This window comes from Leucoraja erinacea, chromosome 28 (assembly GCF_028641065.1).
Source record: "Leucoraja erinacea ecotype New England chromosome 28, Leri_hhj_1, whole genome shotgun sequence".
In the NCBI taxonomy this organism is placed as follows: Eukaryota; Metazoa; Chordata; class Chondrichthyes; order Rajiformes; family Rajidae; genus Leucoraja; species Leucoraja erinaceus.
The window spans coordinates 14,331,002-14,345,457 of NC_073404.1; the positions used below are offsets into that span (position 1 = coordinate 14,331,002).

Genomic DNA, 14,456 nt, shown 5'->3' on the forward strand with positions numbered 1-14,456 from the left:
TCTCTTGCCTTTTCGTAACTGCCTTTTGAAGAATGGAACTTGGAGATGTGGAGTATTCATTTGAGAAATGTTGGACTACCTTGAAGATTATATAGTCATTGTCCTCATACACATATATCAATTTTCCAAGCACATTTCTTTTATAATTTGACATCTTTTAGCAATTATTTGAATATTACCCAAGATTCCTACAAGGATTCCTACACTTGGTCACTGGTTGCCTTGGTCTGTGGATTAGTTTTGTTCCCAGAACATTTAGTTTAAACTCAGCCCAATGAGAAGTTACTGAACTATTTCCTTTAGCACTGTGCAGCATTTGGAGACTTGGTGGCTTTTTGCCACTAGCAGGAAAAAGCTGTTTGAAACATGGTGCAGAGGTTGTTGTGTTTGGCTGAGACATTCTAGAATTGTAATCTGTTGAAGACCCTGACAGTAAGCAAATAGCAGTGTATGCCAGCACAGTCATTGCAGAGGTAAGGTTGCACATAATTCCATTAAATCATGTTGAGAGGTTTGGATTAAGGGAACAATAGATCAGCCAATTAAATGGTTTGCAATTTCAGACATTTTGAAAACTCATTCTATTTCTACCAAAATATTTGTAGATGAACATTTAAGAAAATAATTATGCATTGTTTTAACATGTATCCATGAACTTTTCATTTAAGCCTCTTAAAACAGCAAATTTACCATAAATTTAGATTCCTTACTCTGTGTTCCTCAGCACTTGCTTTAAATAGAAAACTAGTACAGTATTATAAAATTGGATGCCTCGGGCACTCCCATTTGAACCCTGATCTAAATATGGTATGTATGACCTGACTGGCCAATTGAACCAGAAGATATTGTCTGCAGTTTTAAAATTATATGTATATATAGTTCCTCTTATCAGAATTGACTTTAAAGCATTGATCAGTTGTGGCTGATTAAGCAACATGAAATCCTGGCAGTAATAAAGTACAGTGCAAAAGTGCAGAGGGAAAAAGGTGATATGTTTCCATATTCCTTTGTCCATTGTTGGGACTATCATGTGCCGTTTCCCTAGATCATAGCATGTCTGTATTTATTTAGTCCAGTGGTGTAACCACGTTTTAACTGCCTACGCCTCCTAATGCAAAGCTTCTCAGACACTTTGATACAAGAGCCACGTCTTACTGACACAAGTTATCGGTGTCTTCAAGTGTGGATGTACAATTCTGCTGTTTACAGACTTAAAATGTAATCAATTTAACTATACTGAAGGTGTCTTTATGAAGAAAGTGTTTAAATAAAATAAAAGCTGCTGGAGTAAACGTGATATTATTCTGATACATGAAACATTTTAACTTCAGACCTTTCTTTGACATACTTGCACGTAGTAACTTTGGAAAAATCAATCACCTAGCTTACATCCCCTGAGCATGAACTTCTGCCACCTCACAAGCATTACAGGTTTAGCTATGAAGAAATGTCCTGATCTGGAACATCTGTTTGTTTCCTTCCACGGATTCTGTTTGACCTACTAGGTTCCTTCAGCATTTTTTTTTTTTTTTTTAGAAGATCCAGTTTCAACTGAGTACTGTGATCTAGGTCAGAGGTATCATTGGATTCTTGGTGCTGCTTTCCTTGTGCAAACTACAAGTTAAATTCTGCTTTTTAAATTTGGGTTTTCACAAATATTGGAGGGGGGAAAAAAAAACAATATACTTTGGCCCATTTTTGTAATAAATTAAATGTCTGGATATACAGCTGAGATAAATAGACATCAAATCGCAGAATACACTCCAGCCAAGGCTCAAACCAGCTGAAGAGTGTTGTTATGCTTTGATATTTGACATGCAAATGTTAACAGCCCAATTTTCACGTATTTAAACTGACTGAAAACAATTGTCACTGGAGGAATAGTTAAAAGACCTTCTCTGCTATTTCACAAGCCACACAGGTCAATATTTCAGAACCCAACTCTTAAAATTAGGCTTCTGAATAGGCCCCTTTGTAGTGTAGATGTAGATGTAGAATCAATTTCCTTAGGCCATTAAAGTGTAAATACTCAAATTCTTCAAAATGATAAACTGTTTTAGAATTCAACAGATTTATTTGCAAATCAATGGAAAAACTTTAAAAAAGCATCATTTTCATTGCTTTAGCTACAAACAGTCAACTCCAGGTAGTTCTGAATTACTGTTTAAGGGTTATGATACAGGCATGTAGTTTAAACAAAATGCAGATGCAGGTCACTTTAATATTTAAGCAAGTGGAAAAACTGGGTAGAAAACATGACTTGCATTATATATTTGCTGACAAATCTAAATATCAGTGTATACAGTTCAAATAATGACTAAAACATGCAGGAAGACTGGTTCAGATGGAGGAAAAGCATATAATTTACAAAGTTCACGTTCAATATACATTTAAAGTACAAGTCGGTTATCCTCAGGACCTCTGTAGTTGTAAATTTTCACTGTTGGTACATTCTGGTGGAAGAAGTCTGCAGGCATTAGATTTCACCCATGGATGTTCCATCACAGCCTTGAGGGAAAGTCTCAGTACTGGATTATGGCGAAGTAATTGGCTGATTAGACTCTTTGCACCTTCTGACATGCTCGGTTGAAACTGGACTTCAACCTATAAATTTCAATATTGAACATTTTCAGTTATCAAGAGTCAAGAGAGTCAAGAGTCAATTTAATTGTCATTTGGACCCCTGGGGGTCCAAACGAAATGCCGTTTGGACCCCCAGGAATCATGCATGAATAATTATAGACTACAGATACTGGAAATTTGGATACAAATACAAAGCTAGAAACATTCAGCAAGTCGTGTAACATTTGTGGAAAGAGAAACTACAAATTGAAGACTCGAAAATAATTTAAATGCTGTCTGGCCTGCAATGTGTTTCCAGCATTTGCTATTTATATTAGAATACATTTATTATATGTTGAAATACCAACTTGGTCTTATTAATGGCATCCAAGTATTAGCTATCCCTTTACAATTTCAACCACAATAGGTCGAGGACAGATTGCCAGTGCTCCAGACATATTGCTGACATAGGCATGCCTGTAAGTAGCCTGCAAGGCATAGATGACTGACTTTTCTCAACAATTTTACGTATAACATCTCACCTTACAGATCTTTCTATATGTATCCTCATGAGTTGAAGATTCAAATGGAGGATGACCTACAAGGAACTCATAACACAGAATGCCCAAAGACCACAAGTCCACTCGCTCATCATGCATTCGTCCTTCAACCATCTCTGGAGGCAGGTAATCCAAAGTCCCACAGAACGTCTTTCTTCTGTAAGGATTTAATTTGACGTATCATGTTATGGTAAACTAATATCAAGCCCAACACAGCATTGTGACAATTTCTTCTCCCTCCACAAAGTGAGGGAGGTATCATCAGCAAGGCCAAATATCTTTGTCACTGAAGTACAGTATGACTGATCTGCCCCATACCCACCATTTCACAAGTGGGAAGAACAGGCTTTGAAAAACAAGATACCAAGGGATTTGAGGAAAGTTTGAGATGGATAGGAAATAACAGTGCTACTAGAGACCAGAGCACATGGATAATAGACGTAGTCCCCTACAACCGAGTATCCAATTATTGTAATGTATTGGAAAGGCTATACTTTGTAAAGATAAGGCAGGTGAGGAACTATTAAGCAACAGAAGTGAGTTTGGAGTAATTTCCACAGAGGTAGACTTGGAGGAGTACACATCCACTGTGCTCTCCTACATCAACTGCTGTGTGGAGACTGTCACAGTGGACAAGCAAATAAAGATGTTCCCAGACCGAAAACCCTGGATGAACAAGGAGGTTCAGAATCTGCTAAGGGCACGCAACAATGCCTTTAAATCCAGGGACACTTCTGCCTACAGTGCTGCCAGGTCGAACCTGAGCAAAGATATTAAAAAGGCCAAAGACATCCACAGGCAAAGGGTGGAAGACCACTTCAATACCACGGACACCAGAAGCATGTGGCAGGGTGTCAGGGACATCACTTACTACAACGTACTAAACACCTTCTTTGCCCGCTTCGAACCTGGCAACACCACCAGGAGTGGAATAACCCCGGCCATGGCGGAGGGACAGGCCTTAACACTGAGCACTCAGGAGGTACAGTGCACCCTGCGTACGATCAATCCACGCAAGGCTGCAGGCCCAGATGGGAGTCCAGGGAAGGGCACTAAAGGACTGTGCTGCACAGCTGGCGGCGGTATTCACTAGAATCTTTAATGTGTCTCTATCTCTGGCAACGCTCCCCAAGTACCTGAATGACTACCACCTGGTTGCCCTAACTCCAATACCAATGAAGTGCTTCGAAAGGCTGGTCCTCTCCCACATCAAATCCAGCATCCCTGCCTTCACTGGATTCTCATCAATTTGCATACAGGGCAAATAGATCGACAGAGGATGCCATCTCTCTGGCTCTTCACACTGTCCTGACTCACCTGGATAGACAGGGCACGTACGTAAGAATGCTCTTCATTGACTATAGCTCTGCATTCAATACGGTCATCCCCACCAAACTCCTCCAGCTAGGCCTCAGCTCACCGATATGCGATTGGATCCTGAACTTTCTGACGGAGCGACCGCAGGCAGTGAGACTGGGCCCCGCACCTGTCCTCCACTATCACCCTGAGCACCGGCACACCACAGGGCTGTGTACTAAGCCCCATGCTCTACTCCCTCTTCACTCACGACTGTGTTCCTGCATTCGACACCAACACCATTGTGAAGTTTGCAGACGACACAACAGTGATTGGGCTGATCACCAACGGTGATGAAACAAAATACAGAGCGGAGGTGCAGAACCTGGCGGACTGGTGCGCACGTAACAACTTGTCACTAAACACCTCCAAGACCAAGGAGCTGATTATTGACTTCAGGAGGTCCCATAATGGAGAATACACCCCAATCTCCATCGACGGGGAAAGTGTGGAGAGAGTGCCCAGCTTTAGGTTTCTGGGCACTCACATTTCAGAGGATCTCACATGGTCCACCAACACAGCTGCGCTGGTCAAGAAGGACATTAAAAAAGACTGGTCTGCCCCAACAGCTGCTGACAACCTTCTACCGCTGCACCACAGAGAGCATATTAACGTATGGCATCTGTGTGGTGTCTCAGCTGCACGGAGGTGGAGAGGAGAGCTCTTCAGCGCGTCGTCCACAGAGCGCAGAGGATTATTGGGACACAGCTACCAGCCTTGGAGGACATCTACCACACGGTGCCTCAGGAAGGCCGTCAGCATCCATAAAGACTCCCCATACCCTTTTAATGGACTGTTCGAACTACTTCCTTCCGGCAGACATTACAAGGCCTTCTACGCCCGAACCTCCAGACTCAGAAACAGCTTCATTCCCAGAGCTATAGCGGCTCTGAACCGGCCCTAATGAGTGCCCCCCCATCCCCCATGGACTGTCTCCCTCAGATGGTCACGTCGCACAGTTTATTTATCTATATATCTATTTATTTATTGACTGACATCGGTTAGAAGCTGCATACCAAATCTCGTTGCACTGATGTGCAATGACAATAAAATATATTATTATTATTATTATTAAGAGAAAAGATGCAGAATGATGTCGCTGCAAGTATTGCAGTTGACAAATGGGTGAAGTGTTACAAGTTTAACACAGTGCCAAACAAGGATTAGAGTCCATGCCACCTAGGGAAAATCTCCTAAGAAAAATAAACTTTCCATTTTACCATGATGGAACCAAATGTAAGTAAAACTCAGGAGTGAGAACGGGCAAGCTGAGCTAAATCAAGAGCTAAATCAATAATAAGCAATCGGTGGAGATGGTCACAAGCTAGCATTTGGAAACTTAGGTTTTCCCCATAATAAATCCCCTAATTTCTTCTCAATTGACAATTCAGTATTCTGAATGAGTATTCTCACTGGGAGATGGTAAATTCACCAGACAAGAGGGGTTCAGGCTCCAAACTAATATGTGGAATTTTACATTTCCAATGGCCATTTTAAAGGATTTTATTACATCCCCAGTTAATGTCCATTTAGAGGTAAAACAGTAATGGTTTTTGACTCAATAAAGCAAATACGGAAATAATTTGGGATTTATCATATTTTTTAAAAAAAAGCAAATGTGACTCGCCACAAACCTTGATGAAGGAGCATGGACAGACCAACCAAAGTCAGCTATTTTCAGCTCCCCGCGAAGACCCAGGAGCAGATTCTCTGGTTTGATGTCTCTATGAATTACCTTCTTTGAATGACAATATTGCAATGCATCTGCCAGCTCCAAAATGTACTGGAATAAAGGAAACAATGAGCATCACTTCACTGCCACCTGAAGGTATTTGTGCAAAACAACTTTTTGAAAATGATAAACATGTTAAGAACACCACATAGACCAGGATAGGCAACACTCAAATATTCAGTCATCACATTGGAAATAACAGTGATTGAAGGAATGGATTGTGTACAAATATCAGAAGCAACGCGCGGAGGGTGTACATTGTGGCCATGGAGTATGACAATGCATGTGTCGAGACAAACTAGTTCCTCCAAGTCCCTTCCAAATGTCACAAACATAATTGATTCATCAACTAATTAGACTTTTGCACATTCAATTGAGCTTAATTATGAAGTTTAAATTCCAGCATTCCCATGTTCTACTATGTGAATTGGTATTTTACCCAAAAATTAACAACATAAGAAACTGAATTATTGGAATGATATTACAAATAAGAAACGCGAGTTTAAAGAATTCAATTACCGTATTTCCTGGCAATGAAGACTCACCCCCATTTTGAGTTGCTAAATTTTGAAAAAAGGCTGGTGGGAGATAGAATTTCTCATGCTCAAAAAAAATAAATAAATAAAGTAACAATTCAATATGCCCAAGGCTTTCAGAACTCCTCCATTCTGAATGGGTGGGGAGTGGAGGGTGACGGCAGATGGAGAGATGGTGGGAAAATCGGGAGCACACCTGGACAAGTAGAATCAGTTGTGATCTTATTGAATGACAATAGACCCATTGGGTTCAGAGTTCCTTTCACAGCGTGTGGGGAGTCTTGCCCGGGTCAGCACGGGCAGGACCGTTGAGATGGAGGGAGTCGGGAATCATGCCAGCAACTCACTCACTCGCCACAGCACTCCACTCCCCTCCCCCCCAGCGGTGCTGTCCTTTTACAGCTGCTTCCCATCAGCTTCCAGAAATGAGGGATAGCCAACTCGATCTTTCTTGGCTAACAACCTAACCTTCGGCCTCCAAGATGCAGGTAAATTATTTTTGGGTAAAAAAATAGCATCTTCATTGCCGGGAAATACAGCAAGCATTGCCCTCCTGGATGAATTTCAGTTAATTCAGCTGTTCAAATACAACATCCAATGATGGTCAGTTAGTCTGCATAAATAAATGTTTATTGATTCCCACATACCGTGGCACTCCTCTGTTCACTGAAGCAGCCACATTTCTGCAGCGCTTTGTACAACTCTCCTCCAGGAGCATACTCCAACATTAGGTATATTCTTTTACGATCATGGAAATAGTTGTACAGCCGTAGGACATTTGGATGCCTGAAATTAAGGAAAAGCGCATTAGATTGCTATTTAAAAACCACCAATCAACTCTGGCCTGTTTCAGGAGACACTCACTTGCCAGTTCGCCATCGATCAAATACAAATCCCCACTGTAAGCAATTTGACGGGTGATTTTAAAAAAAAAGAGTAACTCAGTGGATCAGGCCACATTTATGGAGACCAAGGATAGGTGATGTTTTGGGTCAGGACTGTTCTTCAGATGCAGGTAATAATTTTGGCTCAATTAACTTTGCCAGTTTTACAGGTTTTATCTTCAAAGGCAATGAAACATCCAGTGTACAGAAACTCAAAAACTAACAATTTATTTCCAGTTTTGGTACTACAATTCAAAAACACAAATACACAAATAATTATTTTTCCAGATGTAGCTAGAACAAGGGGTCTCAAATTCACCAATGATGCCAAGACATTTTACTCTTCATTTGCAAATGCTTTCAAAAGTACATTTTGGAAATAATGTTCAAATCCTTACATTTTAGGTTCAAACAAGTAAATCTGCTAATTCCATCCAGCAGAGGATGGAATTAGCAGATTTTGAATAATTATGAGGCATGGAATGGAACTGAGTGGGTAAATGGAGTTAATAGTTCACAATTAATTGCATGGCAAAATACAGCAGAGGGTCTGAACGCCAACTGCTAACCCAATATTTCCAAATCGCACTTGAGAAATCTGGATGTAAGGAAAGCCTAAAGATGGGAAGGGATTAAAAAAAAGACAATTTACCTGAGATGAGATTGAATTTCAATCTCTCTTCGGAGTTGATGTTCAACATTTTCGCTCTCAAGCTGGGACTTGAAAAGCACTTTCAGTGCCAGAATAAACCTTGATTCCCGATCACGAGCCAAGTACACATTCCCAAATTTTCCTTTCCCAAGAGGGCATCCGATGTCAAAGTTGTCAATACACCAATTTCTGAAAGTTAAAATATTTCTTTGTAAATCCAAAATAAAAACGTACTGACACTCAGATAAGAAAATACAATAAACGGAGGAAGAGATAAAAACAAGAGGCATTTGCTTTAAATACATCACATGATTGGGAATCTCAGAATGTGGGGACTTTCATCCCATTTTAATCTTTATTATGCAGTTGGATACTAGTACATAGGAGAAGACCAGAAATGGCATCATATTCAGCACGACTCTGGAACTATAGGTAATGCCTGTACCTTCTAAGCATCTACATTACGGTTGAAGCCAGTGAGAATTCTGATCAGGTGCAACTTCACTTGCAAGTACGAATACATTCCAGAAACAATTTATTTGGATGCAAAAGGAATAAGCGTAGTCCACAAATACACACAAAACTTAAAATGAAAAGAATATCCTATTCCTCTAACATTTTCTGCCAAACCGAGGAGATAGATCAGTTAAAGATGCACCCAACATTTAACGGACCACCTTAATTTAACGCAGGGGCCTCCAAACTTTTCAGCACGAGGGCCACATTATATATTTTTGCGGGGCGGTAGGAAAAAATAAAGAAATGTCAGTTTTATAAATTTAATGAACTCAAAAAGGAACTTGCCGTAAGCAAAACAAATGGAAGAAATTCAAAACAAATAGTTGGAGCCATCAACCAAGATTAAACTTTAAAGTAAAGGGCGGTTGAATTTATTTATATACATATATACACACACACACACTTACCGGTTCCTCACTGAGAGGGTTTGTTGCAGCTCAACCCTGCCTTCCCAACACCCTGGCCCTCCTCTCTCTCCCCACCCACGGCAACTCCATTCAAACCCGATGGAGGAAGCAGTGAGGCACCCTATCAGACAGTGACCAATGGAAGCGGGAGAAGCAGCCTTACCTGGGTTACTCTAAATATAAATGTTTAAAAGGCTCTGAAGACGATATCCAATCTAGACATTTCCTATTAATGGAGCGCACGTCATTCTGTAGTTAGGTGACCGTCAAGTGGAAGAAGAAAGTGAGAGTGAATGCGCATCAGCAATTAACACTTCTATCCGGACTATTACATCGAGTGGCTGTGCGATCAGTTCAATGTATAGGCACAGCATTGTATGGGTTGATGCAAAATTGCTCAGCATGTGGTATATTCCATGGGGATTCGATTCCCATACGTGTTATTTTCAATCGACTTTTGATTTTAGTTTCTCTGCACCCAAATTCCCACATTAATATGTAGGGTAAAGACTGACAAACATCTTCGACAAACACTGCCTTGACACATTCATCTGCAACAACATCACCACTTATACACCAACCTACAATAAATGCATGTCCATATGATAGCTTTCAACAGGTTGCTCCAACATAATTTACCCTTTGGCCCAATAAATACGAGGTCATCGGTCCGTGAATAATTGATCTTTTCCCCTTTTTTCCCCTCAGACAAAATGTAGGGGGAAATCTGCCTTTTGTAAAAAAAAAAAAAATCGGAGGGATTTTAAAAACAGCTGTGTTACAGTTGTACAAGATAATTGGGCGGCACAGTGACGCAGTCTTAATTTGCTGCCATATAGCGGCAGAGTGCCGGGTTCTTTCCTGAATACGGGCGCTGTCTGTACGGAGTTTGTTCGTTCTCCCCGTGACCTGCATGGATTTTCTCTGGGAGCTCCGGTTACCGCCCACACTAGGTTTGTATAGGAAGGAACTACATGTGCTGGTTATACACCGAAGATTTGTAGATTAGTTGGGCTGGTATAATTGTCCCTAGTGTATGTGCGTGTGTGTAGGATAGTATTAGTGGCGGTGGTGGGGGCGAACGAAGGGCCTGTTTCCGCGCTGTATCTCTAAAGTTTAGAGCAAACTAACGTGTATGTTCCTGTGCTACGACAGAACCTGTTATTATAGCCCATCGCACAGAATGTGTTAAGAGCTTGCTGCGGGCCGGATGTGGCCCACGGGCCATAGTTTGGAGACCCCTAATTTAGCCTGCAGGCTACAGGAATTACACTGCAGCATTACTATTGAAATTGCTTCTATGAAGCGGGTTGCGATGGTTGGCGGCAATAGGTATGTGCTGGAAAGGCAAGAATGACGGATCACCTGTGGTTTTGAAGAAGAAAGACACTATGCAAAGCTTGATAAGTACATTGAAGAAAATAGGAGATGTATTCCAAATTGCAATATCTCAGTAAACGACAAACTGCTGGAGTAACTCAGCTGGACAAGCAGCATCTCTGGAGAGAAGCAATGGGTTGAGACCCTTCTTCAGTTTGCAAGACCTCACGTCCTTTGGACAAACCAATTTGCATAGCACTAATTCAACTGCTTTCAGAAGTGCAGATCCAGCAGAGAGATCACACCTCAATACAAGATTAACTGTAATACTTACTTAACCACCACCTGCTGGGTTTCAGGTGCTGTTGCTACGTTCTGATCTCCAGATCCCAAAGCTACAGAAAAATTGTAAAGACATGCATCAGATTATTTTGTTCTTGTGTTCTATAAACAGTGTTCCAGATTGAGAAGTATTTTTTTGTACCGAGTAATACGACAATGGAACACCCCATTCACTCCAGCTCATCCATGTCAACCACCTACTCAAGTTCCAGTTGCCACATTTGGTCCATATTTCTCTAAACCTTTCCTATCCTTGTGCTTTCCCAAATGTATTTAAAAAATTGTTATTGTGCCTGGTCCAACTATTTCCTCTGGTAGCTTATCCATCTACTCACCACCCTCTGTCTCAAAAATTCTGCCCCTCAGATTCCAATTAAATCTTTCCTCTCTCACTTGAAACCTATCCCCTCTAATTCTTGACTCACTAACCCCGGGAAAAAGACTGAGTGCATTCATCCTCCCTATGTCCCTCGTGGTTTTATAAATCTCAAAGATCAGCCCTCAACATCCTACATTCCAAGGTATGGATAAGAGTAGGATATGGGCATGAATGGTATGATGAGCAGAGTATGCAAGGCCATGGAAGCACAGATAGATATACAGGAGTCTGATGCGCCACATTTGAAGTATTGAGTTCAGTTTTTGTCACCCCACTCTTGGAAGAATGTCTATAAGATGGAAAGAGTGCAAGAAGACGAGGATGTTGCCACCCAAGGGACTGAGCAATAAGGGGAGATTGTGCAAGCTCGGAGTTTGTTTCTTGGAGCACAGGAGTCTTAAGGGGTGATTTTATGGAGGTGTACAAAATCATGACTGGAATTTATTAATTGCACAGAATGCACAGAATCATGTACCTAGGGTAAGGGAATCACAGTGCATGCTTAAGGTGTGAGGGGAAAGATTTCATTGAAACCCAAGGAGCAACTTTTTACATTCGGATGGGGTGGGTGGGGAGGAAGATATGAAATAAGCTGGCAGTGGAGGTAGTTGAGGCAGGTACAATAACATTTAAAAGACACTTGGACTTGGATAGGAAAGGTTTAGAGGGATGTGGCCAAACGCAGGTGACTAGATTGGATGGGACATCTTGGCATGGATGAGTTGGGCTGAACGGCCTTCTTCCGTGCTGTATGACTTTATGCAAGCCTTCATCGGCCAAGACGTGGAATACAAGAACATGAAGATCACAGTATGACTTTATAAAACTTGGCTTCGGCCATAATTGGAGTACTATATGCAATTCTGTTCTCGATATTATTGGAAGAACATGATGGAACTGAAGAAGGTGCAGATATGCCAGGATGTGGATTGGGTTGAAATGTTTCAGTGACGAGATCCCGAGCTTTATCAGCTTTAATTGATGCGGGGGAGCGGGAAGAAGAAAGGAAGAGGAGGAGCCAGAAGGAGAGCTGGGAAGGGGAGGAGACAGCAAGGACTACCGGAAATTGGAGAAGTCAATGTTCAAGCCGCTGGGGGTAGAACATTGCCCCAGCGGCTTGAAAATTGACTTCTCCAATTTCCGGTAACCCTTGCTGCCCTCTGACTCCTCCTCTTCATTTCTTCTTCCCGCCCCCCCACCCTGCATCAGTCTGAAGTATGGTTTTGGCCCGAAACGTGGCCTATTTCCTTCGCTCCATAGATGCTGCGGCACCCTCTGAGTTTCTCCAGCACTTTTGTCTACCTTCGATTTTCCAGCATCTGCGGTTCCTTCTTGAACATCAGCTTTAATTCACAATTCAGCTTTGTTGGGAATAATTGTACACTAAAATCAATTAATACTTGAACCAGGAATATAAAAACACTGCCCTAATAGCAACAATTCACTAATCTGTATGTGGTTCCGGCATTGAACCGTAGTTAAGAGTAACCATGCTATTTTAGAAAAAACGGGGGGGGGGGGGGGGGAAAAGTAACTAACTAATAAGAATTATTCGTACATCAGTGGTAAGGAAACTCATGAAAATTATAATGAAAGAAAGAACAGAGAACCAGGAAGAGAAAAATAGAACGAACTGCACCCTTCTGCATTAATGAAAGAAAAATCACATGTGACTAATTTTTCAAGGTACTTTGAAAATACAACAGGTAGAATAGATAGCAAGCAAAGTGGATGTTGGCGAGTTATAATTCCAGATGGCTTTTGATAAAAAAAACACAGATTGCTAAACAACTTTAAAGCACATGGAAGCGAGTAATAGAGTGATACAGCGTGGAAACAGGTCCTTCAGCCCAACATGTCCCAGCTACCTAGATCCATCTGCCTGGGCTTGGTCCATATCCCTCCAAACCTGTCCTGTCCATGTACCTGCCTAACTATTTCTTCAATGTTGGGATAGTCCCAGCCTCAATTACATCCTCTGGCAGCTTGTTCCATACACCCACCACCCTTTGTGTGAAAAAGTATTCCTATTAGATTTCTATTAAATATTCCATTTGGAATATTTTGGACCAAGAAACCAAGAACCCCTTCACCTTAAACCTATGTCCTCTGGTTCTCAATTCACTCTACTCTGGGCAAGAGACTGTGCATCTACCCAATCCATTCCTCTCATAATTGTATACACCTCTATAAGATCACCCCTCATCCTCCTGCGCTCCAAGGAATAGAGTCCCAGCCTACTCAACCTCTCCCAATAGCTCAGACCCTCTAGTCCTGGCAACATCCTCGTAAATCTTATCTGTACCCTTTCCAGCTGGACATCTTTTCTATGAGATATTATTGGCCAGATTATAATATAATTGACTAATATTGATTTCATTCAAACAAGGACCACGAGATTGTTGAGGATTTATATAGGCATGGAAAGTTGAAAAACAAGGTTGAAAAAACGTGCCACAAAGGGCCCATAGCTTCTAATATCATCAGAACTCCCACACACTTTAGCATGCTCTCCCATGTTGACACTGCATACCTGTTGCCAGTGGTACGACAGTAGAAGCTTTGGACATGTTTCTCAAAGGCAATATGGAAGACGATGCAGAAATGCACGATCCGCTCAACTGTTTCTTCAAATACTTTGGACTACCCAACCTGATCGAAGTCAGTGTCTGTGGAAGGGAGGAGAGCGAACTTACTGAAGTAGCTCCATAAGAACACCGATCCCAATGTCCACACATCACACCACCTCCCACTATCCTCCAGCCCCTTACTCACTGCCCCCCACCCCCCACCAGTCTCACTCCCCGACCCGCTCGCCAGTGCTCTAGTCTTCCTCTGCACCCCACTCCATTCATCTCCCGGCTCCCAGCCCGCCTCCCCTCACAGTAAAGGCCCACTCCCTCACCTGAGTGAGGCCCGGTGCCTGCGGGTCGTGGTTCTCCTTGGAGGTCATTGATTCCGGGGCGAAGCGCCAAGCTCCAGGCTCGGCTCCTCTCCGCAGGTGGCGCACCTCGATACCTCGATGTATATATCGGTAACTCCCTCCCTCCCTCCTCCCCCTCTCTCCTCTCTCTCACCTCTTCCACCGCTCGAGCTCCGACCGTTGCCCCGCTTCAGTTCAAACCCGGACAGCCGTCTCCTAATTGGCTCGCTACAAAGTCTAAAAGCCGCCGCCATTGGCCAATTGTAACGGCATATCCGATTGGA

General features: G+C 42.1%; 1 protein-coding gene across 2 annotated transcripts; it reads right to left on the reverse strand.

The window, feature by feature from the left end:
• Positions 1-2,049: 2,049 nt before the first annotated feature.
• On the reverse strand, positions 2,050-14,456 carry LOC129710665 (aurora kinase B-B-like). Of its 2 annotated transcripts, none has more exons than XM_055657819.1 (8): positions 14,327-14,456; positions 13,783-13,918; positions 10,863-10,923; positions 8,283-8,471; positions 7,394-7,532; positions 6,113-6,261; positions 3,105-3,279; positions 2,050-2,604 (listed from the first exon to the last, which is right to left on the reverse strand). In XM_055657819.1, the coding sequence occupies exons 2-8, from the start codon at positions 13,817-13,819 to the stop codon at positions 2,413-2,415; spliced, it is 942 nt and encodes a 313-aa protein (XP_055513794.1). In that variant the 5' UTR covers positions 13,820-13,918; positions 14,327-14,456; the 3' UTR covers positions 2,050-2,412. The 2 variants fall into 2 exon arrangements, with proteins under 2 accessions (XP_055513794.1, XP_055513793.1); XM_055657818.1 differs by having other exon boundaries at positions 14,155-14,363.

Excerpts from the sequence above, each read along its gene's own strand:
- LOC129710665 (XM_055657818.1), bottom strand. The coding sequence starts at position 14,202 with ATGACCTCCAAGGAGAACCACGACCCGCAGGCACCGGGCCTCACTCAG. Across the intron at positions 10,924-13,782 it reads TGTCGTACCACTGGCAACAG|CTTTGGGATCTGGAGATCAG; the intron begins GTATGCAGTGTC and ends ATTTTTCTGTAG. Across the intron at positions 8,472-10,862 it reads ACCCAGCAGGTGGTGGTTAA|AAATTGGTGTATTGACAACT; the intron begins GTAAGTATTACA and ends TTTAACTTTCAG.